Source organism: Diceros bicornis, chromosome 18 (assembly GCF_020826845.1).
Source record: "Diceros bicornis minor isolate mBicDic1 chromosome 18, mDicBic1.mat.cur, whole genome shotgun sequence".
Taxonomy (NCBI): Eukaryota; Metazoa; Chordata; class Mammalia; order Perissodactyla; family Rhinocerotidae; genus Diceros; species Diceros bicornis.
Window position 1 is genome coordinate 14,141,791 of NC_080757.1, and position 25,517 is coordinate 14,167,307.

General features: G+C 50.2%; 1 protein-coding gene across 1 annotated transcript; it reads left to right on the forward strand.

Annotated features, from left to right (window-relative positions):
• The first annotated feature begins 1,460 nt into the window (after nucleotides 1-1,460).
• On the forward strand, nucleotides 1,461-25,025 carry TRPV1 (transient receptor potential cation channel subfamily V member 1). The gene is made up of 15 exons (XM_058560055.1): nucleotides 1,461-1,955; nucleotides 2,737-2,903; nucleotides 2,980-3,132; nucleotides 3,614-3,754; nucleotides 3,902-4,200; nucleotides 5,114-5,293; nucleotides 7,758-7,916; nucleotides 9,416-9,511; nucleotides 10,693-10,763; nucleotides 15,077-15,242; nucleotides 15,676-15,742; nucleotides 17,882-18,204; nucleotides 19,136-19,263; nucleotides 19,759-19,874; nucleotides 24,122-25,025. Exons 1-15 carry the CDS (start codon nucleotides 1,669-1,671, stop codon nucleotides 24,292-24,294), a joined length of 2,526 nt encoding a protein of 841 aa, XP_058416038.1. The 5' UTR covers nucleotides 1,461-1,668; the 3' UTR covers nucleotides 24,295-25,025.
• Nucleotides 25,026-25,517: the final 492 nt, after the last annotated feature.

Genomic DNA, 25,517 nt, shown 5'->3' on the forward strand with positions numbered 1-25,517 from the left:
CTTTGCTTGAAAATGCAGGCCTCGGGCCGGCCTCATGGCTTAGCGGTTAAGTGCGCGCTCCGCTACTGGCAGCCCGGGTTCGGATCCCGGGCTCGCACCGACGCACCGCTGCTCCGGCCATGCTGAGGCCGCGTCCCACATACAGCAACTAGAAGGATGTGCAACTATGACATACAACTATCTACTGGGGCTTTGGGGAAAAAAAGGAGGAGGATTGGCAATAGACGTTAGCTCAGAACTGGTCTTCCTCAGCAAAAAGAGGAGGATTGGCATGGATGTTAGCTCAGGGCTGATCTTCCTCACAAAATAAATAAATAAATAAATGAATAAAAAAAAAAAAAAAAGAAAATGCAGGCCTTGAGAAGCCTCCCGTTCCTTCAGTGGCTGTTTTCTGGAATCCAGCCATTGTTGGAACATGAATCTCCCTGACTCCGTATGGAAATGGCAACTAGAAGGATCTGTATCTGATCTCTCTTATTTCCCCCACGGTAACCAGCACAGCTTTTTTTCATTAAGACATGGGTCAGGCAAGCTTCCTGCCCAGGAGGAGGTCACAGGGCAGGGGGCAGATAAAGCAGTGCTAGAAATTGCTAGACCGCATGGTGGACTGTGCTAAGAGGGCCGTGAGGGGTGGATGGACAATGAGCTGCGCCACTCTGGAGGGAGAGGAGGCACGACCAGTGCAGGGATCAGGGGGCTTTGTGGAGGAGGTGGCGTCAGTGCTGGATGCTGAGGGAAGATGGCATCTGAGTTGTGGTAGGATGTGAGAAGAGGAGAAGGAGGAACAAGCACCCAAGTGGAGGCACTGCCGGAACAAAGGCCACCGAGATGTGGGACAGCCCTGGGTACCAGCACATGGATGCCCAGCTGGGTGGAGGGAAGAGTAGGAGGTGAGGTGAGGAAGGGAGTGGAAAACAGTATCAACACAAGTTTACATGTGCAGGCACTGGCTGCCAGCTTAATTCCAGGTGTTTCAGGCCTGGATGGCCCACCAGCCCCAAATCACTTAAATTCTAAACGTTCAGGGCCAGGATGCTTGAAATACACTAATTTTACGAAAATGACACAAAGTGCAAAAATCCTCCACAAACTCAATAGTTGCAATAGCTGTGACCGGCACACATGGCACGGGAGGGCCCTTGTAGTGTGGAGTGAGTTTCACAGTCCCTGCTGGCCAACCTGTTCCTGGGACACAGATGCCCATTTCCTTGGGGCTGAGCCATCCTCCTCATGAGTTCCTCCCTGAAGGCACAGCCAGTGACAGCCACTCCCACTGCTTCCTTACTTGGCTCTTGGAGGGAGGCAGAGCAGAGGTTATCGCCCCCACTCTGCAGATGAGGCAACCGAGGCCCAGAGAAGAGGAACAACCCAACCAAGTCCCTCAGACCCTGAAGGCTCCGTGCTGGGGGGCCTGTTCATCCCTGGAGGCTGAGGCCCATGTGGCTGCTAGGCCTGGGGCTTCGGGGGTGGGAGGTATAGCATCCCTGAAAGCTTCTGTTCTGGGGGGCTGAGGGCAGCAGCTGTTGGGCCTTTTGGGTGTCCTCCTTCACAGGAGCCTTTGCAAGGAGGGCGGTGGGGCCGGAGTCGTGTAGTTTTCGAGCCAGGAACAAACCTGATCTCGATGGCTGCCCACAGGCTGCCTCTTGGGCCACAGAGGATCTGGTGAGGATGAAGAAATGGGGGAGCTCAGACTCAGGGGATTCTGAGGACCTGCCCCAAGAGGACTCCTGCCCAGACCCCCCAGATGGAGACCCTGACTCCAGGCCACCTCCAGCCACGCTCCACATCTTCCCCATGACCAAGAGCCGCAGCCAGCTCTTTGGGAAGTGTGACTCAGTGGAAGCATCCTCCATGGACTACTCTTACGAGGAAGGCCAGCTGGCCTCTTGCCCAGCCATCACTGTCAGCCCTGTTGTCATCATCCAGAGACCTGGGGATGGCCCCACTTGTGCCAGGTAAGCTGCACCGGTAGCCCTGCCACCCTCCCCACCAGGAGCCCAAGTGGCTCAGTTGGCTGAGGCCCCAGCCATAGAGAAACCACGTTGTGCTCTGGCTTATGGGCTGTAGACCCAGGGATCTAGGGATCCTTCAGAGGATGTCTAGTCCAGCCTCTGCACTCATAGGACTTTCGGGACATGTCACACATGGATGCTGGCATTTTTGCTGACCTTAGCTGCCAGCTGATCTCTAGGTGCCTGGCCTGGAATGCTCACCAGCTCCAAACACTTAGACTTCAAGTCAAAAAGATCAAGTCCAGGATGCTTTTAGACAGAACAGGAAACAGCTCCAATGAGGAGCCCACCAGCTTTCTTGCCTCCTCCAAGGCAGGACAGGGGTGGCACACAGACTGGCTGACTTCTGGGGCTGTGCGAGGACACTTTTTCACTTAGCAGGAGCCAGCCAAGCCCCTCCAACCCCTTCCTCCAGCTCCTCCAGGCTACTTCCCCCGGAGCTGCAGCTCCCAAGCAGGCAGAGAGGTGGATGGCCTGGGTGTTGGAAGAAGCGGTGGTGGCAAAGACTTTCTGGATGATCCCAGGCGGGGTGGGGACAGCATGGGGGCACATGTGCCCGTCTGTTCCCTGTGACATCAGTTTCCTGGACTGAAGGGTGGCTTTTTATCATGTTTTCCCCGTTTTGGTTTGCCTTGGGGTTTGGTGGTGCTCCCTAATGAGCTCCGAGGGCCTCAGGGCTGAGGGGAGACCAGAGTATGAGACCAGGGGGTTTTCTGGCCCACAGGCAGCTGTCCCAGGACTCTGTCACCGGCAGCGTCCAGAAGAACCTCAAGCTCTATGATCGCAGGAAGATCTTCGACGCTGTCGCTCAGAACAACTGCGAGGAGCTGGAGAGCCTGCTGCTCTTCCTGCAGAAGAGCAAGAAGCGCCTCATGGACAGCGAGTTCAAAGGTGGCCCCCGAGAGGGCGGGCTCCTGGGAGGGGCCCGGCCGCCACGCCCTTCTCTGACCCTCACTTTGTCTTGCAGACCCAGAGACAGGGAAGACCTGTCTGCTGAAAGCCATGCTCAACCTGCATGACGGGCAGAATGACACCATCCCCCTGCTCCTGGAGATTGCCCGGCAGACGGACAGCCTGAAGGAGTTAGTCAATGCCAGCTACACGGACAGCTACTACAAGGGTGAGGAGGGGGCGGGGGCGGGCGTGGCTCTGCCCACAAGCACACCTGGGGCCAGGGGGGCAAGCCTAGGCCAGCCTCTGAGCTCCTGACTCCCAGTCCCAGCCACTGAGTCAGCATCTCCTGGCCCTGGGGGTCCCTGCTTCACCCGCCTGCTGGCTTGGTTTCTCCTGGCAGTGAGGGCCCCTTCCTCCCCTCTGCAGGCTTCGTGTTCCTTGCCCCTGGAAGTCATGGCCTCCCTCTCTGCTACTGTTCCTTGCCCTTGGACAGTTTTGACTCCTCCAGCTCCCAGTCTGGTGTCCCCTGTTCCTGGGGGTCTCTACTCCTGCCTCAGGGACTCCTTGGGCCCCCTTTGGGGATCCTGGCCTAGCCTCCTCTGGTGGGTGCATCATCCAGCACTTTCTGCCCAGGCCTTCCCCCAGCACCTGCCAGGGCACCCCCTCAGGACTATGAGCATAAAGCCAAAAGCATACATCCTCCACAGGCCAGACGGCACTGCACATTGCCATCGAGAGGCGGAACATGGCACTGGTGACCCTCCTGGTGGAGAATGGGGCAAATGTCCAGGCTGCAGCCAATGGGGACTTCTTTAAGAAAACCAAAGGGCGGCCTGGCTTCTACTTTGGTAAGGAGACCATGTGGTAGACACTTGGCTTTTTGACAATTGCTAAGGGGAGGTGTAGGGTGGGGACAGAGGGAGTTGGAGGCTGAGTGACCCAGGGACCAAGCCAGTCTATTCCCGAGGCCCACCGAGTGCCTGTGTTTGCTGCAGGTGAACTGCCCCTCTCCCTCGCTGCATGCACCAACCAGCTGGGCATTGTGAAGTTCCTGCTGCAGAACTCCTGGCAGCCGGCAGACATCAGCGCCAGGGACTCTGTGGGCAACTCGGTGCTGCATGCGCTGGTGGAGGTGGCCGACAACACGATTGACAACACCAAGTTTGTGACGAGCATGTACAACGAGATTCTGATCCTGGGGGCTAAGCTCCATCCTACCCTGAAGCTGGAGGAGCTCACCAACAAGAAGGGGCTGACGCCGCTGGCTCTGGCCGCCGGGAGCGGGAAGATCGGGGTAGGGAGGGAGCGTCGGTCGCACCTGAGCTGGGGGTGTGACTCTCGAGGGTGCTGTGGGAGGGGACTGCCTACCTCACTGTGTGCGCCTGGCATCGCCACTTGTGGAGCCCTGATGCTGTCACACCAGCTGGTGGGGTCGGGCAGGGAGCTGTTAGAGTAAGCCAGAGGGGTAGTGAGACGCTGAGCAGAGCCCAGCCCTGCACACGTGGCCATCGCTGATTTCCAACTCTGGGCATCACCAACAAGGTGGGCTGAGGGCTGGGTGCTGGGGCCTGGGGATAGGGGTGGGTGGAGCCGAGGGTGAAATGGAACCAGGAGCTGTTGGTGTTTTTCCATGGCAGGCAGGATTTCAGGGTGATAGGGAGGGTCCTGAGGGGAGGGTTTGGGGTAGGGCAGGCCCAAGCCAAAACAGGGGCCTGTGGATGATATCAGGCCATGGAAGGCTAATGCTGGGGCTGGGCAGTCAGGAATTGGAGGGGAGGGGGCTTCTCAGTACCAGGACATTCTTGGAGCTCGTCCCTGCTCATACCTAGCCTCTTAGGATGAGAAACCTGGCTTTATAACTTTGGTTTTATTTCTTAGATTTTCTTTATTTCCTTCTGGCTTGACGTTTTCTAGAATGGCCCACTGCAGTCTTTCACTGTAAGACAGGAGAGCTAGGGGGCCAGGTGTGATCAGGTGACGGGTCTGATGTGGTTGCAGTTGGGGTCTGAGGCAGTGGGCAGGTGGATCTTGATGGCGGTCAGGAGGCTGCTGGATGGGGTTGAGGGCTCTCCTGGGGCTTGGGTGGGGTCTCCAACTGGGCTGGGAAGCATAAGTATTCTTGGAGTAGAGCTGATGGCTCGGTGGGGATGTAACCAGTGGCAGGGCCCCAGGCTGGCCTCTAACAGGCTCTTGTGCCCCCGTGGCAGGTCTTGGCCTATATTCTCCAGAGGGAGATCCAGGAGCCAGAGTGCAGGCACCTGTCCAGAAAGTTCACCGAGTGGGCCTACGGGCCCGTGCACTCCTCGCTCTACGACCTGTCCTGCATTGACACTTGGGAGAAGAACTCAGTGCTGGAGGTGATCGCCTACAGCAGCAGCGAGACCCCTGTGAGTGGGCCCAGTCTCACTGCACCCACCCCCACCCCCGGCCCTGATCTGGCTCTGCCTGTCCTCCCGTCAATGAGAGCCTGTTGCTCAGAGCCTAGGCCCTGCAGCCTCATCTCCCCATGTGTTCCGACAAATGTTTTCCTTCTTCATACAATCAATGTATGATGATATTCCCATAAAAACTTAAGTATTTCAGAGGTGCATAGACAAAAAAGAATCCTCCTTTTATACCATATAAAACTATGTAGCTTCATTATGTTTACATAAATGGGATCAGACTGTACATAATGTAGAACAACCAGCTTTTTCACTTAGCATGTCTGGTAGACAGTTTTTTATCAGTACATGTGGGTCTGCTTCATTAAAAGGACTGCTGCATAGGATTCCACGGTAGGGATGGGGGTCAATGTCCCTAGAAGGACATTCCAGTTACTCCCAGTTTTTTGCTACTATAATGCTGCAGGCCACTTGGCAGGGGTTTGAGAATTTTTCTTTGAAAGATACCTGGAGTTGAAATTGCTAAGTCAAAATGTGTGTACATTTTAATATTTTAATAGCTCCTGCCAAATTGTCCTCCCAAAAGATTGCATAAATGCACTCACCTACCACCAGTGGGGACACATCTACCCATGTCCTTGCCAACCTGGGTATCATCAATCTTTTTTTTTTTTTTTAAACTAGCTTAAGTCCATGGAGGCAAAAATACTATCTTATTGATGTCTTAATTCTCGTTTTCTTGATTACCGTGAGGTCGGGCATTTTTTCGCATGTTTACCGACCATTCCTATTTCTTCGGTAGGTTTCCTGTTCATTGTCCTTTGCCGTCTTTCCTACTGGACTGTTCGTCTCATCCCTTTTGGTTTGTAGACGCACTCGTTGTAGACTGAACTGATCCTTTCTTTATTGCCTATGTTGCAAATATTTTATTTTCTCCCAGTCTGTCTCTTGTCTTTTAACTTCATTTATGGCATCATTTGCTTATAAAGAGTTTTCATTTGACAGAGTCGAGTTGATGAGCCTTTTTCTTTTCTAGCTTCTATGACATGTGTCTTGCCTTGGAGGGCCTTTTCCACTTCAAGATTACATGCATAGCCTGCAATATTTTCCTTTAGCTCCTCTGTAGGTATTTCATGTTTGGCTCCCTAATTTATGTAGAATTAATTTTTGTGTAGATGTAAGGTAGGCGTCTTACATAGTTATTTGGTTTCCAAGTGAGGGTCCCAAAGCCACTTGATGAAAAGTCCGTCCTACCACCACTGCCTTGAAGGTTGCCTTTCCTGTCTGCTCTTTCTAAGGTGATGCTCCGAGCCCCTAAGGAGACCAGGGGGCTTGAGTCTGTGCTTTCGGTGATGAGGGGCTGCCGTGATGTCTCACAGGGAGAGGCTTGGTCACAGGGGCAGAGTCCAGAGGAGGGAGAGGCCTGGCCTGCTTTGCTCTGCCCTGTCAGCCCCCAGCTGGGCTGTCATGCTGAATCCGGGCCTCTGACTCAGAATCCCGGATGCAAGTGTTTCCAGAGAGCTGGCCTGGGTAAGAATGGCCTCAAAAAGGACCGCAGTGTTTGACATAGAGAAGAGAGGGCTCCAGGGCCATGGCTGCCGTCTTCATGTCTCTGAAGGCTCTCAGGGGCCAGGAGTGCAGTACTGGGGCCCCTGAGTGCAGAGCCGGGACCCCTGGTGGAGGGCAGAGAAGACTAACTTTACTCTAGAGAATAGGTCTTCCCAAGAGTCAGTGTTTCTCCACAGGCTTCTTGAGGCAGCAGGGAGCTTCCCATCCCCAGAGGTATTCAAGAAGACACTGAACAGGGACGTTGTTGTGGGAGCTCAAGCTTGGGCTGGAGGTTGGGCTCATCCATCCTAGGGATACTTGAATTTTAACAGAGATCTCTTGGATATGAGATTTTTGCCCCAAAGCATATTTCTGACGACAGCATCCCAGGCACTGGGCACACTCGCTGCAGGAAAGGCTTACTAGTTCCCTTCCATCTCATGCATAGATAATTACCACTCCTGCCTGGATAGCCTGCCTGACCCAGGACTGGAAATGTGAGAATTGGGGAATTCAGAGGCCCCTTCCCACCTGCCCTCAGCCCCTCCCTGAGCGGCCCCATGCCAGGCTCTGCCTGCACCAGCCTCTTCCCGTTATTGTGGGAACAATAAGCATGTGGGCTCCCGGGAGTTATTAGAGATAATGGTAGAGAATGTTGGCAACACCGTGAGCCCTTAAGTGTCAGGGGCACTTAGGGTCGCTTGTGCAATTTCACCCCGCGTTCACTGTGCACACAAGGGCACTGAGGGCCGGAGGGTGGGCCACACAGTGAGCTCCTGGTTCAGATCTGTGACCCTCAGCTGCTCCTCGGCCGCAGGGGTGGTCCTGCCTGGTGCTGTTCAGAGATGCAGGTGTGAGCAGCACCTCTGCCAGGCAGTTCCTGGTGGGGGTGGGCCTCACCTCTCTTTGCTCCCCTTAGAATCGCCAGGACATGCTCTTGGTGGAGCCGCTGAACCGACTCCTGCAGGACAAGTGGGACAGATTCGTCAAGCGCATCTTCTACTTCAACTTCTTCGTCTACAGCTTGTATATGATCATCTTCACCACGGTCGCCTACTACAGGCCTGTGGACGGCTTGGTGCGGCCTGGGGCTTGGGGCTTGGGGTGGGGCTCAGGGGAGAAGGGGTGGGCATTCCTATAAGACCCCCAAGACCCCAGGCCCAGGCCGGGCCCTGGACTCCTCCCGGGCTCGCTAGAGAGATGGAAGGATCACTGGAGATCTTATATTCCTGTGCGCCCCACCTCCGCCCTATTCTCAGCCCCTCCTTTAGCCTCCTGGTCTGTGAGGCTGAGTGTGTAGTCGCTGAGGTCCCTGATTGCAGAGAGGGAGTAGGTTAGAAAGGGTACAGGAATTAGTGCTCTGGAAGCGTCCCTCCCCCGGGCTGGGTGTCCACAGGGTCAGGGTCTGGGAGAAGCCCTGAGCCCCTTGCCACCTGCTTGTCTGCCTACTTCTGGTCCCTCAATTGCTCATTATTTGTTCCCTAGACACACACTTTTGAGCGCTTCTTCTGTGCCAGGCCCTGGGCCATGTACCAAATCAGCTTGAGGCCAGGATTTCTTCTCTACCAGGAGCCAGGGACTCCCTTGAGTATCTTTGTTTGTTTTTTTTTGTGAGGAAGATTAGCCCTGAGCTAACATTAGCCGCCAATCCTCCTCTTTTTGCTGAGGAAGGACTGGCCCTGAGCGAACATACGTAGCCATCTTCCTCTACTTTATATGGGACACCACCACAGCATGGCTTGACAAGCGCTGTGTCGGTGCGCTCCCAGGATCTGAACCAGCGAACCCCGGGCCGCTGAAGCAGAGCAGGCGCTCTTAACCTCTATACCACCAGGCCAGCCCCTCCCTCAAGTCTCTGAATTGAGTCCTTTTCATTCAATATCCAAACGCTTAATTTTCTGCCTTTATTTCCAGGGTCCCTTGCTTGTAAATTTGATTTAAAAACTCAACTTTTTGGTTAGGTGAAACCTGATTTCTATCTACCTATTAAGGCCATTTAATGACTTCGTTTTAAAATAAAAGAGAAACGTGCTAATAAGACAAGCTGGTGAACTAGTGCTTACGAAGCACCGATGGTAGGCTGAAAGGAAGCCCACTCCAGGAAATGGTTGTTGAAACACAAGGACGACACACACATGTGTGTGTGGGATGTCTCTCCCTCCACCGTGCGTGGGAAACCTTGACAGTCCTGGGTGACCAGGCACTCACCAGGGGCTGTGGGGGCGGCAGGAGGCATATGGCATTGGGTCTGTAAGAGCGTGTCCGCATAAGCCTCCCCCCGCCCCCCCCCCCCCAGCGGAGCTCCAGGCTGGGACACTGTCCGGGAGACAGCACAGCACTGTATGGATGCTCCACTTGGCACCTGGAAGTGCCACTTGGGAATCATGTCCCACAGAGGGGCCTCCTTGCAGGTGTCCCTATAATAATGTATAATCTTTATTTGTGTCTCTCTCTCCTGATGGAGGCTGAGCCTCTTGAGCAGGGGCTAGGCCTTAATCACAGGGTTTGGTACCTGGTAAATGTTTGTTGAATGAATGAATGAGTGAACGGAGTCACTAACTTCTCTGCACCTTGCAGCCTCCCTTTAAGCTGAAAAACACCGTTGGGGACTATTTCCGAGTTACTGGAGAGATTCTTTCTGTATCAGGGGGAGTCTACTTTTTTTTCCGAGGGGTAAGCATTCCTTCCCACGCTGTGAGTTTCCATTATCGCCAAAACAAAAAGCCAAGAGACTCACTCACTGCTCACTCACTTTTGAATTCATTGGACAAGTAATGGCCCTGCTTGAGGAGCTAAGAGATGCACAGGTGAAGATGAGAGCCATCTAGGCATCCACAGCTGGGGGTGGGGTTCTGCCCGGTGGGTCGCCGCAGGCACAGGGCAGTCATGTTTGAAGACAGACAGTTGGGGCTCTCCGTTGAATGGAATATTTAATTACAGAAGTAGAGTGGAAGCCTCTTAAGAGACAGGATCATGACTGGTAGATGTTTAATTAATCAAAACAGTGCATTAAAGATCAGAATAATGAAAGAAATCTCACACATATACTGGAAACATTTTATTTTAACTGAAAACTTGTATGTGCACATTCCTTGGTCATTCTTCTAATGCATGAACAGTCTATTCTTTGAATGTGGGACAACTGTTACATGTATAAATAGTTTGAGATTATTGTGATTTTTTCTCCTTAATCTTTTTGATCTAAACTACACCCAATTTTTTAAAATGTAACTCGCCTTTAAGGAGTCTTTCCAAATCATTGGACTGTCTTCACAGAAACAATTGTCTTTAATTTCACACTCGTGGTTTATATTACAATAAAATACAAAGCCACAGTAGCAAGTGCAGTGGGCAAAAAGGCCTCTTGGCAAACAGGTTAACTGGCGGGAGGAAGCGGAGTGTGCGGGTGTCTTGGGGAGTGTCGCCGAGCCGCCAGCATTCACCGTGGACGTCAGTCAGAATGTATTCAGGGAGTGGAGAGCACTGGTTCATCTGGTAAGTTAGTTCAGTGGAGGCTGATTAAAGCATTTTGACTATAAGAAAAGTAGGAGAAAAAAGCACAAATTAGAAGGAAAAAAATTGCCCAATCCATCATTTAAGCACAACTACTGATAACATTTTGGTGATTTTCCTTCCTGTCTTTACTTCTATGTATGGTTATAATTCCACTCTCTATTTTTAAACCTCTCTCTTGACTGAGTCACGTAACATTACCCCATTAGCCTGACCCACCCGTCCCACTCTCTTCGCAATCTCCGCTTTGACACACTCCCTCTGTAGCGCCATTTAGAAAGCATTCTGGGGGCCCCTCCTCTAACCTCTCCTGGGAGTTGACTCTGCCTCTTTACCTGCAGATTCAGTATTTCCTGCAGAGGCAGCCGTCCCTGAAGACCTTGTTTGTGGACAGCCACAGTGAGATGCTTTTGTAAGTGACGCTTTGACTCTTACACCTCAATAGCCGACCGCGTCTTTGGGCCCAGCCCGGAGGTTACAGCAATCAGCTCTCACTCGTTCTCTCGTGTACGCTGGGCCTGGAACGTAGTAGGACCTCACAGACATGTTGAATGAATGATGGAAGGCACTCGATAAATGTTTGTTGGGTGAATGAATACTGAGGTCCACTCTGTGCCAGAGGTACCAGGTGCTGGGAATGATAGACCTGTTCCATGCGCCCATGTGGTTTATAGTCTGAGTGAGCTCTACCCTTGTTCATTTTTTCCATCCGTTTGTCCATCCATCTGGGATTCACTGCGTTGGCACTGGAATACTGAGATGAAATAGACATAGTTCCTTCCTTCAAGGAATTTCCAATCTGTAGGGCAGGATTTCTCAACCTTGGCACTCTGGACATTTTGCACTAGGTAATTCTGTGTTGTGGAGAGCTGTCCTGAGCATTGTAGGATGTTTAGCAGCATCCCTGGCCTCTATCCACTAGATACCAGTAGCACCCTCCCTGTCCCCCAGTCTTGACAATTAAAAATGTCTCCAGATATTGCTAAATGCTCCCCACTTGGGGGGGTGGGTACAAAATCGCCCCTGATTGAGAATCTCTACTTTAGGGGGAGACAGATAAGCAAAAACACAGTTATAAAGCAATGGGGATGTCACGGGGAACCTCCTTCCTTCATAAAATAAGCTGAAACCTTATCAGGTTCCCTTGGAGGGCCCAGGATACAGAGGGGCAGTTCAGATGGGGAAAGGCCCTTCTCCTAGGATCTCTACTTATGTCCTCTACTCTGATCTCCAGCTTTCCCTCATTCCTGGGGCCTCTCTCTTTATTCCTGGCAAATACAAGGGGTTTACTTCTCATCCTATTGCAGCTATCTTGTCCCTAGGACTCATAAAACCCATCTTTTTACTGTAATCTTGAGATACTTACGTTTTAGCTCTAAAGGGCAAATTCAGGGTCTATAGAGTTAGCGCAACACTGATTTGCTTTACTAAGAGAGGCAGTGTTCTCCTACAAAATGTTTTGCCAATAAACTCAATTCTATTCCTAGGAAGACCCATCATGGACATGTTAAAAATTATTTTATTTTCTCAAAGCTGCCCATGCACACAGGTAAAAATTTAAAAAGTACTAAAAAGCTTATAGCCAATATAGGAGTTCCCTGTCTCCACCCTGCCCGTTTCCTGCAATCTTCCTTCCCAGGGACAATCACTTTCCATTCTTTTAGCTCTTTCTTTTGGCGTTTATGCATCTGGTAGAGGAAACTGAACATCTTATATTGCCTTCCCCTCCTCCAGTCTTCCAACATGGTTTGTAATAATTGTTCTTTCACTTAGTATTCAGTATTTGCATTCTTATGCCTCTGCAAATATTATTTGCAATTGAGTTTCACAACATGCTATAATATTTCTTTTCTTTTTGTTTCTCCTAAAGTTAATAATTACCTCGTTTTCACTTGTTTAGTTTTCTTTGTACCCATTGTTAATTCTTTTCACATGTCTCAAAACTGCTCAGTACAATTTTCCTCAATATCAATCACATAAATTATATGATCAGATCCCTCATTTTTTTTTTTCATGAGAGATTTCCTCCTGGAGCGCTGTCCTCCCTTTCTCACTGGGCTGTTGCCTTCTGGATTGGCTGCTTAGCTGTCATCCTGGGACTTCTCTTTGCTGCCAGCCATGGAATTTGCCTTGCTTTCCACCTGAGTTAGAGTTCCTGTCTCTTTCTTGATTTTTTACCCAGTGTTTTGTTTAAGCACATCCTTCAGTATTTCCATCTTGTGAAAAAGATGGTATAATGGCAGAGGGCACAGTGCTGAGAGCTTTCACCATGCCTGGTTCTTGAGTCCCATTGCTCCCATGTGGACATCCAAGGTGTCATCCCTTCACTAGCTCCTTGGAGATCCCTTTCACTTCCCCCCCTTATTTGGATCTCTCATTTTCTGACCCCTATGTCTTCCTCTTTCTTGATCTACTCCTTCGTTTTTGGGGAGGACAGCCTCAACCAAAGAAAGAAGGCACATAGTGGGGAAGAGGGGAGTACAATTTCTTTTAAATCTGGCATGTCTGGAAGTATTTCTACTATACCTTTACATTTGATTGATAGTTTGGTTGGGTATAAAATTCTTTAAAAAATTTGAATATATTTCTCCATTGTCTCCTTGCTTCCAGCATTACAGACGGCAAGTCCAAAGCCATTCTGCTTATGGATCTCTTTTAAGACCCATTTTGGTTTTTCTCTTTGTAAATCTGTAGTATCTTCTGTTTGTTCCTAGTGTTCTGAAACTTAATGATGTGTCTTGATGTGGATTTGTTTTTATCCAATGTTCTGGGCACTTAGTGGGCTCCTTCAATGTGGAAATTTATGTCCTTTATTTTTGGGATATTTTCTTGAATTATTTCTTGATCTCTCTTCTGGAACTCCTATGATTTGTATATTGAACCTCCTGACCTAGTCCTGGACTAGTTCTTATATTTTCTCACTTGTATTCTATCTCTTTATCTTTGGCTCATCTTTCTGGGAGGTTCCAAGCAACTTTAATTTCCAACCCTTCTATTGAGTTTATTATTTTTGATATTGTTTTTAATTTCTAAGTGCTCTTTTAAAAATTTTTGTTTGTTACTTATTTATAGCACCCTATTCTTGTTTCATGGATGCAATATCTTCTTTTGTCTCTCTAAGGCTGTTAAGATAGTTTTTGGTAAATTTTTCTTCTCTCTGCCTAATTTTTGTTTTCTCCAAGTTGTTGTTTCTCATTTGCTGTTTTGTTCTCTCGTGTTAGAGGCTATCTTCAGGATACCTGGAAATCTTTGATGTCTGCTCATGATTAAGAGTGGAGGACTAAAAAGCTGACTGGAAGCTCTTCATGTGTGAATGGGGCTTATCAATTTTGAGCTTCACTATAGGCTGGTCTAGATAAACCATTTATTGGAGAATATCCAAAGTCAGTCTATTGCATCTTTTTAATCTTCTGCTGGAGGGAAGAAGTCTGGCCGCCAGCTTTCTGAGAGCTGAGTGGAAAAGAGGGCTTTCTGTAATCTGTATTGTATAAAAATCACATCGTGTCCTGTTTTTAGTAAAATACCAATGTTTTCACTGGTGTTTGAAGAAACTAGGTCCAAAACACCCTCTGTTTTATCTTCTTCAGAAAAACCTCCACTCTTCCTTGTTTTAGGTTTCTTCACCTCCCCTCCAGAGGTCCCTGAGCCCTTTGAGGCTCCTTGATTAAAGAGTGGCTGCTCAGCTTTCCCCACCGCGGATTCGGATTTGGCCCTCTTGGGTGTGCCAAGTCAGTTTCCATTTGTTCACTGCTGCCCAGCTTCCAAAATCCACGTGTGGGGACTCCATTTGCCGCCTGAGACAGCCCTTTACCTATTTCAACTGGCATTAGTTCATATTTTGGCCAAGGTTCTGCAAATGTGGAGTAATAGTTTTTCTTTGCAGCAGAACTCCAATTGATGAGCCAGTTTATTGACATCAGTTTTCAATAGACTCACATCGGCCAGGTGGCCGATTTGGCTGGGTTCTCTCACACAGATGGGAGGTGAGGTGTCAGCGTGGTCTACAGTGTACATGTATCTGGGGGACTTTAGGGAGGAGGCCATGACGAACCTGGAGACCTTGGATGAATAAGTACAGAAGGGACCACTGAGCAGACTCTGTCATAGGATTGTCCAGATGTCCTCCACCCTGCCCAGGGCGCCTACTTGGGCAGCCCCCACCAGAAGAAGGAGCTGAGAGACCTTTTCCCTGGCTCTGCTCCTGAGTTTGAGGGCGTGACCAATAGTCTCTACCTGTGGTTTTTCAGGAGAGCACGGCCTGTCCCTCCTTGCGGGCCTAGGCCTCCTAGGTTCTCCGCTGTCCGTGAGGCTGTTGTTCCTGGGGACTGAGCAGGGAGGTTGTCAGGGCTAACGCAGTGTTTCTCAGCCTTTTTTCTTTACTACCTTTTAGACGTTTTTTTCTACTTCCCCCTCCCATGAAATCTAATACCACAAATATACTGTATAGCTGTTTATGTACTGTATTTATATCTGTGCCTTATGTATAAAGAAAATAAGATTTTATACACACCTGCCCTCCCACCCCAAATGAATATTTGCCCTCTTGGGGGTGACACTGCTCCCACTGAGAATCATGGGCTGAAGGAGACAGGAGACCCAGCCCTACCTCCCACCACAGCCTGTGCCTCTGAGGAGAGGCCCAGACAGCTGGGGTCTTCTTCTGGGGGGGAGGTGCCAGGCCTCCCAGGTGCCCTTAGACAGAGCTTCCTGTCCCTCCGCCCTCAGCTTTGTGCAGTCGCTGTTCATGCTGGGGACCGTGGTGCTGTACTTCTGCCACCGCAAGGAGTACGTGGCCTCCATGGTGTTCTCCCTGGCCATGGGCTGGACCAACATGCTCTACTACACCCGCGGCTTCCAGCAGATGGGCATCTATGCCGTCATGATTGAGAAGGTGGGTGCCAGTGCCTGAGGGGGTTCTCCACAGATCCCGTTTGCCTCGTGGGTGTGGGGGACACAGTCCCACAAACTCTGTCCACCCTCCGTATGGTCTGGGGAGGCTCTGGTTTAGCTCAGGACCCACTTTCCTAGCTAATTCCTCAAGAATCAGGCAATCTGGGCTTGACCCAGATTTGGGGGCTCCCCTAAAACTTGACGCCCCTGTATATCAGGCCCCGCTCTCCCTCCCCCAGAGCAAAGACCCTGGGGGAGCCGTGGATGACTCCCTCATGACACCAGAGCTGAAGCCCACCAAACCCCACCCCCCCCGCATGTTCTCCGGTTCTCCTGGGGCTCCAGATGAACCCCCAGGCCGACGCAGTCCTGGCCCTTCCCTTGCCCTGCCTGGGGCCCAGACTTGGTTCTGACAAGTCTGCTCTCTCCTGCAGATGATCCTGAGAGACCTGTGTCGCTTCATGTTTGTCTACCTGGTTTTCCTGTTCGGGTTTTCCACAGGTAATGGGCTTGGCTGGGGCTGGTGGGAAGGCAGGGCCCCTGCTCACCTCAGCTCTCTGAGGACTCTGCAGGGCTGGGGGTCAAGGGGCCCGGTGGGGATGCGTCTGCAGGTGACAGAGAGGATGGGTGAAGAACACATTGAAATGAGCAAGAGAACCTGGAAATGTGGTTCATAAAATGTTTTAAGTAATTTTTGAGGCACAAAGTGTTGCTTGCCTGTAGGATAGCTGCATTATGGCTCATTTTTTAAAAAAAATCTTATTTTGACATTATTTCAGACTTACAGAAAAACCGCAAAAATAGTACAAATCTGTCTACACTCTTTACCTAGATTCCACGTTTTTAGCACTTTCTCTCCCTGCTCTACACATACACACGCACACATACACACCCCACACACTTAAAAAAAAAACGAGAGTAAATTGCAGACATGATCAGCTCTTTCCCACTAAATACTTCAGTATGTATTTCTTAAAAACAAGGACCTTCTCTTACATAAATGTAGTGTAATGATCAAAATCAGGAAATTAACATCGATATGGTATTGTTAGCTAATCTACCAACCTTGTTCAAATTTCTCCAATTATACTAATAATGTCTTTTACAGAAAAGGAAAATCCCAGATCATGCATTCCATTCAGTTGTTATGCCTCTTCAGTCTCCTCCAATCTGGAGCGGTTCTTCAATCTTCCCTTGTCTTTTGTGACCTTGGCATTTTTAATGCTAAAGGCCAGTTTTTACAGTGTCTCTCCTTTTGGGTCTGTCCCACCTTTCCTCACCATTAGATTCCGGTGCGCATCTTCGGTCAGACTATCAAGGAGATAACGTGTGTCTTCCTCGGTGCATCGTATCAGGAGTCTCATGTTATTTGTCCCATTTCTGATGATGTGGACTTTGATTACTTTGCTTTCTTGGATCTGCCAGATTTTTCCAATGTCAAGTTATTTATCTTTCCCTTTGTAATTGTTAAGCACTTTGTAAGGAGATGCTTTAGACTATGTCTAAATATCCTGTTTCTCATCAAATTTTCTCCTGGTGAGTTGAGCACCCACTGATGATTCTCACCTGAATCACCTAATCCTTGTGGTTGCCCAGTGATGACTCTGGAACTCCATCATTCCTTCTGCATTCATTCGCTGGCATTCTATCGTGAGGAATAGCTTTCCCTTCTCCCACATTTGTTTATTGACATCAGTCTGGCCTTACAGATTCTTTTCGTTTTTGTTTTTTATGGAGTCTCTCTTTCTTAGATGGTTATAACTCCTTACTATTATCATCTACTTTGATGCTCAAATTGTCTGAGAAGTTGTCACTGGGAACCTCTTCAGGCTGGCTCCTGTGTCCTTTGGACACATCCACATAATTATTTTGAGCGCCTGGCTCTGCTTTGATCCTCATCTGAGTCCTGCAGTTACATGGTTCACATGGTATACCCTCTGCTGTCCCCGCCCTACAGCCTGTTTTGGAATCTCTGTCTGGAAGTTATGGGCAGCTTAGACTAGGAGCTTTGCCTCGTAGGGATTGGTGAGGGCTCTGGCAGCTTGTCTGAAGGCCCTGCCTGTCAGCAGCCACAGGAAGGGATTAGGCCCAGGGGGTTAGTGGATACCGATTTGCAGCAACCATGGGGCACAACTGCTGCAGAAGCTCTTAGGCTCTGGACTTCATTTCCCAAAGAAGAGTGCAGAATACAGCAAGAGGCCTTTCTGCTCTGAGCTGCTTAGCCCCCGTGGTTCTGGAATGGGCTGGCTCTGGACCACCTTCTAAGGGGCACAGGCAGACAGGGTGTCACTGAGAAAGTGAGTGTGGATCCAGGGCTGACATGTAAGATTAGGCATGTTGTGTACTGCACAAAGGTGGCTGTATTCTCATTGTACCTATAGATTTGTATGTTTATTTTAACATTTTTTCCTAGCAGATGATGATAAAGTTCTTATCATAACAAAACAGTATATTATGACAATTTTCTAACAGTTTTGAAGTGGGTGCTGTTTTTTTTTTTTTTAAATTCACACAAAGGCGCTCTATAACCAAGCAGCATTCCTGCTGTGGACTCATCCTGGGGTCGTGGGTGTGTATGTTGGGGGAACCTGGGGTCTTGGCTTCCGTCCAGCCACAACTCTCCCTCCCTATGCCCTGTAGCGGTGGTGACACTGATTGAGGACGGGAAGAATGACTCCGTGCCAGCTGAATCCATGACACACAGGTGGCGAGGGCATGGCTGCCGGTCACCTGACAGTTCCTACAACAGCCTGTACTCCACGTGTCTGGAGCTGTTCAAGTTCACCATCGGTATGGGCGACCTGGAGTTCACCGAGAACTATGACTTCAAGGCTGTCTTCATCATCCTGTTGCTGGCCTACGTGATTCTCACCTACATCCTCCTGCTCAACATGCTCATCGCCCTCATGGGAGAGACTGTCAACAAGATCGCACAGGAGAGTAAGAACATCTGGAAGTTGCAGGTGGGTCAGTCGGTGGGGTGTGCACAGCAGGAGGGTGTCGGTTGCTCTTTCTGCTGCTTAACACAGCTGGGTGCGTGAGCCCCGGCAGATTTAAGGAGGAAGAGGGAAGCCCAGCCAGGCCCGGGGGGTCAAGCAGCAGCATCTCCCCCAGTGAACTCCCTTCTGGGTCCTCCTGCAGGGTTTCCCCGCCCAGCGTCGTCAGCTTGTGTTCACAGACACTGTGTTTACTGTGGGCTAAGTGGTCCTCGAGGGAAGGAGATGAAGGGCTTAGCTCCATGGGTGGCTCACCTCAGAGGAACTTTCCCAGGGTGGGCACTGGAGACCAAACTCAGAGGTAGTAGCTAATATGGGGTGGGTGCAGACAGCTGAGTTTTTGAGCCACCTGGTCCACATCTGCCTTCTCAACTAACAATAGAGGTATTATATTTATTAAGTAACACTGACTCTATGCCAGGTACTCTCCTAAGGGTCTCACGTACATGCTCTCATTTAATCCTCACAATGATGCTGTCGAGTGGGTACGATTACTGTCCCCAGTTCTGGATGAAGGCACTGAGGCGTGGAGAAGTTAGGTATCTGTGTCCAAGGCAACTAGTGAGTAGCCCAGCCAGGATTCAGCCCCTACAGTCTCACTCCTGAGGCCTGCTCTTAACCACTACACTGTGTTGCCCCTTTGTGAGCTTCTCAGGGAAGGATGTGGGCTGGTACACTCCACATCGCTCATGGGGCTGAGTGGGCTGAGCTCCTTCCATGGAGTGTGCACCTGCCAGGCTGCAGAACAAGCCCAGTGTAGAGGCCACGGGAGGTCCAGCTGGGACGTGCTGGGGCTGGGAGAGACTCTGGAGAGGCTGATCTTGGCAGCCAGCACCAGCAGCCAGGGGCGGTCCCTGGATGAACCCTCAGCCCCTCCGCCCTTTGTGTCTTCCCGCAGAGAGCCATCACCATCCTGGACACGGAGAAGAGCTTCCTTAAGTGTATAAGGAAGGCCTTCCGCTCGGGCAAGCTGTTGCAGGTGGGGTACACACCCGACGGCAAGGATGACTACAGGTGGTGTTTCAGGTAATGCCCCGGCAGGAATCAAAGCTTGGGGAGCTCAGGGGCTCAGCTGTGGGTATGGGGGACCCACCTGCAGCCAGCTGTGGCTATAGAGGCCTGCCTCAGGGCCTCTTGGGGCCAGTCATGGGCATAGGAGACTCTCCCAACGCCAGCCCTAGGTACAGGGGCTGCCCCAGGGCTCGGCTGTGGGCTTAGGGGACCCACCTTAGATCTGGGTGAGACCCAGACATTAAATACTGGAAAACGAGGTGTCCAGAAGTGGTCGTCTGGTGATCAGGATCAAAACGAAGGATCAGATATTTAAAGTCCCTAGGCCTCATAGTAGGGGTGGTGTCCAAAAGGCAGGCCCCCCCTTGGCCCTCCCACACCAGCTATGTCTCCCCATCCTGGTCTATGGGCTTCTTGGGATTGGCCTGTGGGGCCAAGCCCTCGACCTGGGAAGCTGGGCATGGCTTTTAGGCCACTAGCTCCCTGCTCCCCCATCTCCTCACCCTGCAGGGTGGATGAGGTGAACTGGACCACCTGGAACACCAACGTGGGCATCATCAATGAAGACCCTGGCAACTGTGAGGGCATCAAGCGCACCCTGAGCTTCTCCCTGCGGTCAGGCAGAGGTGAGGTGTGAGGGGAGGGTGCTGTGGCATGGAGGTGGCCTGATGGTGGGCAGGTGAAGCCTTGGGGTCCCCCACTCCTTGCAGGCCTTCCTCCCCCCACAGCCTGGGCACTGTGACAGCCCCAGCGTCAACCACCGGCTCACACTCAGTCACGGGCACTCGTGCGTGCCCTCAGGCACACCCGCACAGCTGCCTGCTCTGCACGCGCATGCATGCGGCTCTGCCAGCACCCCTGGCCCCACACCTGTCCTCAGTGCCCCAGCGGAAGCAGCTCTTCCCACATCCAGCCGCCTGGGCCAGCTGGCCCCACTGTGGGCTGCCCCGTCTCCTCTGCACCGTTTCTCACATCCAGTGTCTGCACTCAGCTATGTGAGGCTTACGGACAAATGGGGGCACGCGAACACTCTCCTCACATGGACACATCCAGGCAGGCAGAGGAGGGAAGAATGGGAAGAGAAAGGGTACACCTTGAACAGAACAGCTCTGCGGAAAGTCACTACCAGAAAAAAAAGCCTTGTTCTTGATTCAGCGTTGGCTTGGTTGCTGTAAACCTTGGACTGTTTCCCAGAGTTCTGACAGCGTTGGTCCTGAAATTTCTGCTTGTTTTTCTGATGTTTTGTGGAGGCCTGGGTGTTTGGAGCTGCCTACCTTGCCTTTTTGCTGATGTCACTAATTCTTAAAATGAACAAAGAATGAATCAAGCGTTGATAGTTTGTTTTTTTCGGCAGGGTGGGGAAGGGGTGTGAGTTTTCAGACCAACTTGCCTGGTAGCATGATGCTGCATCTTTCATATTTGATATTGCTTTATACTCATTTTTTATATTTCATAAATGATAAAAAGGACCAACTTTATTGAGGTATAATTTACACACAATAAAATGCACACATTTTAAATGTACAATTTGATAAGTTTCGACAAATGTACACATTCAGGCCGCCACCACCCTACTCAAGGTGTAAAATATTTCCATCAAGGCAGAAAGTACTCTCCTGCCCCTTTGTAGTCAGTTCCACCCTCCCTATCCCAGGTAACTAGTTACCTAATTTTGTCACTATAGATAGTTTACATCAGCTTTCGTTACCTGAAAATGTTCATGTTATCCTCATGTTTGAAGAATATTTTCATTGGATGTAGAATTCTTTGGTTTCAGCAGTTTGACTAAGATGTACGTAGGTATGGTTTTCTTTGGTTTTATCCTGCTTGGGATTTGCTGAGATTCTTGGCTCTGTACATCAGGAAGTTTCATCAAATTTGGGAAATGATATATATTTTGCTTCATTCTCCCTCTCTTCTTTTTTTGGGACCCCAATTATGTGTATGTTAGACCATCTGATATTGTCCCATAGGTTTCTGAGGCTTTGTTCATTTTTCCTCGGGTTTTTCCTCTTAATTTCTATTGATCTGTCTTCAAGGAGACTGACCCTTTCCTCAGCCATCTCCAAACTACTATTAAGCCTGTCCAGTGAATATTACATTTCAATTATTGTGCTATTTGGTTTTAGAATTTCTATTTGGTTATTTTTTATAGTTTCCATTTCTCTCCTAAGAGCCCCTAGCTGTTCTGTCATTAAGACCATATTTTCCTTTGGATCTTTGAATGTATTTATAATAGGCTGCTTTACATTCTCTGCCTGCCAAATCTACTAAATCCAACATCTGGGCCATCTCGGGGTCAGTTTCTATTGACTGCCTTTTTTCCTGACTATGAGTCACATTTCCGTGTTTCTTTGCACGTCTCGTAACTTTTAATTGTATACTGGGCATTGTGAATAATATGTTTTAGGGACTCTGGGTTGAATTTTTGTTCTAGTTGGCTGTTCAGTTACTGATGAATCACCTTGAGATTGTGTAGGCTTAGTTTTAAACTTTGTTATGATAGATCTGTGGAAATACCAAGGTATTTGCCAATCCCATCAAGCTTGTGGAACTCAACCTCCTGACTGTTTCCTCTAAGGATCTTGTCAGGACTTGGTTTTAGGCTTCTTTAGGGTGGGTCTTGAGTGGACCTTACTCTGGGATGTGTAGAGTAAGTAGGGCATTTCTGATGTTTTAGCTTGATCCTCAGAGTAGCAAAAGGGTGTTAAGAAGGTCTCTCTGCTCGGGCTGGGCTGGACCTCCAGTGTCCCTCAGTACTGCTCAACCTCTGGTGTCTCTGTCCCACTTTCAACCCCATAACGGCCACTCTCTGGTAAGCCTCATGCAGTCTCACCGTGAGCAAGCTCAGCCCAGCTCAGCTAAGGACTTGGGGGGACTCCATCCCAAAGACTTCTGGACCTCCACCCCACAGCCCCCTTCTTTCTCTTCTCCTGTGCCCTGTCCCACAGATTCTAGCTGCTTCAGCTGCCCCAGATTCTGATCTCCTCTTCCTTAGCTCAGAGGCGTTGCCGTGCTCTGCCTGGACTCCTTCTCCCTGCACTGTAGTCAGAGAACCTGTCCCCGAGCAAAACATCAGGGCCATGCTGAGGCTCACCTGGTGAATGTCACCTCTCTCAGCAATGGCAATTTTCACTACCTGTTGTCCTATGCTTGAAAACATGGCTGCCTGCATTGTGTCCAGTTCTATGGTTGTTTACAGCAGGATGGCTAGCCTTGTCCTAGATACCCCATCAGAGCTGGAAGTGGAAATCTATCAAGAGGCTTCCTTTTGGAAAACTACTCAAGGGCTTCATCAGTTTTCCCAGAGGCCTCCTGCAAGCCTGTTATTTTCCCACAGTCTCATGGAAGCACTCCCCGTGTCATGTCATAATACTTATTGATGGTCTCTTCTTCAGTTAACTGGTCTAACTTTGCCACAGAGCCATTCGAAGATGGTTTTGCATGTGACTTGAGCAGTTTTCCAGCATCAGTCTCGTAATTTCATGAAATCTCACATCTTTTACAAGATTTGCTGTTTCACTTGGAGGATGATTTGCATTATGTTTGCATGACATTGTTGGCTGTTTACAATGCTGTCCATTCAGTGTGATATTAATAAAGACATCAGCCCAGTGGCAGGGATACACACATTCATGTTACTTGGGGTGTGGCTGGGGGATGGTTAGAGGTTCCCCGATTTCACACCTATAATTAATTAGTGAATATTTCCTGAGGATTTTGCTTTCCTACACAACTATGCAACAGTGACAACTCCAGTAATAAATAGTCAGATCATTTAGATAGCAAGGATCTCCCCTGACCCACATAGTGCGTGTGATTGGGAGGGGGTGAAGGAGTACGTGAGAGAAAGGCCAGGGAAGAAAAGTGGTTAGTAAAAGAGCTGGGAGAGCACGTGAAGGGGTTTGGCATCAGGACTGGGAGCCCCATACCTCCGTTAAAGGCCCTGGAGCTGGAGCTGGGCCAAGCAGTCCCTGAGGCTGAGTGTCCCCCCCCACCCAGCCAGCCAGAGATGGTATGTCGATGAGCACCTGGGCTGTCTCCCCATGGAGCCCTCCCGCTTTTATGCTCTTGTTCCCTGAGGGATCACCTTCAGCACTTGGTGCTTGGTGTCAGCCTGAGGTTGGGGGACAGGCCAATGTCAGCTTGTGGGCCTGGGGGAAACACTAGGACCTGGAGAATTCCTCTGGAGTGGTCATGATGGGCCCAGCATCCAGCATTCCTGATGCCTTTGAAATGTGGCCAGTGTTGAACACCAGCAGAGGGGCCTGAATCGTGGCCTCAGGGTGGGAGCTGTGAATTTAGGCTGGTTTTCCATTCAGTGTGAGAGATCTGACCCAAGGTGGCCAACCAGAGGGCGTGGCTGACCAAGGCTCTGGGAAATGGAAGGAGAACACGCACAGCTGTCCTGCTTGCCTGTCATTTCTCTGAAGTGGCTGGGGGGCTGCAGGTGGCTATGGGGATGACGATGGAGTCCTCTTCAGGAGCTTCCTGGGATATCAGGCCACACCTGAGAGCCCCACTTGAGGCCCAGTATCACCAGGGTTCCCTTGGCATTGTTCCCAATCTGCTATGCCGTGGTGGGGCCTGGACCCCAAATCATGAGTCTTTGGCTGGTGTCCATCACCCTAGAGCTGACCTGGTGTTGAGCCACTCCTAGCGCAGGCTCAGTGTTGCTCTGTGGAGACCTGCTCTCCCTCGAGGTGGGCAGGGAGGGAATGGAGGCAAGAGAGGCAAGTACTTGATTCTCTTGAGGCCACAAGCAAGTCGGGGTGGGGTGAAAGATTATTATCTGGAGATTGGTAAGGCCAACAAGTAAATGTTTATTATTGTTTTGCTGTATCCAATACCGTAACGATGGTTCACCCTTCAGTTTCAGGGAGAAACTGGAAGAACTTTTCCCTGGCTCCCCTTTTGAGAGATGCAAGTGTTCGAGAAAGGCAACCTGCCCAGCCTGAGGAAGTTCATCTGAGGCACTTTGCAGGATCCCTCAAGCCAGAAGATGCTGAGATCTCCAAGGCTCCCACTGCTTTAGGGGACAAGTGAGGGACCCCCACAGGGGGCTCTCAACACTATGGGCCTCAGGGTACCACACGTCGCTGGGGGGCTGGGTAGGGAGCACCAGCGCTCTCAGCAGCCTGGCCTGGTCTGCACCTGCCCGGGCGTTTTCCCAGGCTGCACCGGACAAGCCGTGGGAAGCATGCTGGCTGCATGGGGAGCGATCTTCACCCAACCCTCCCTGTCCCCAGGTGACTCTCCTAACAGGAAAGGAGCTCGCTTTTAAGGTTTTACTGGCTTTATTAAACATCACGAACGATGAATCTCTGCTTGGATATATGTGATGCCCCTGTTATCTTCAATTTTATATTACTGGGAGTGAAAGGAAATGAAGCCCAGGAAAACACCTTTTAGAACAAGACACTTCCTTGGGTGTAAAATGCCGAAAGCCTTCTTCCACATCTCCCCCGTCCAGAGTGGTCTGGGCCTGGTGTCGTTCACTCCTCAGAGAAAGTGGGGGAGGCTGGCCCCATTGCCAACTCTGCCAGAATCGGGTTTTTTCAGAGCAACTTCATCCTTCTGTGATACATCACGATTGCAAAAATATTAGCTCTATTGCTTTTCAAATACAAGTACAGAACCGTGTCCCAAAGCCACGTGGCAAGAATTTTTTGATCTTTCATTTGTAGTGACCACAGTCGTGCCCCCCGCAGTGGCACATGTTTGTCCCTCCATCTATCCTGTCATCATCAAATAGATAAATAAACAAATATGTATCATATCGAGTGTGAACTTTGTGCCAGTCATTGGGCTGGCATAGCTGATTGGCTCTATGAGGTCCATGTGTGCGTGTGTGTGCATGTGTGTGTGCATGTGTGTGTGTGTACTACCCCATACGGCCAGGAGCCCCTGGTTGCCCTTTAGCTGTTACCTGTTGGTGAGGGCATTTCTTCATGTGTACACCTACCATACTCAGCAAACTATGGTCCATGGGCCAAATCCAGCCTGCCACCTGTTCTTGTAAACAAACTTTATTGGAACACAGCGCGGCCGTTCATCTCTGTGCTGTGACTGCTTTCATGCTGCAGTGCAGAGTAGAGTAGTTGCAACAGAGACCGAATAGCCTGCAAAGCCTGAAATATTTACTATCTGGCCCTTTGCAGAAGTTTGCTGACCTCTGCTTTATGGAACAGAACTCAAGAAACAGTGATCCAGAAGAGATGCCCGACATTGGCAGGATTGTGTTAATGTCTGTGGGGTGTGGAATGAGC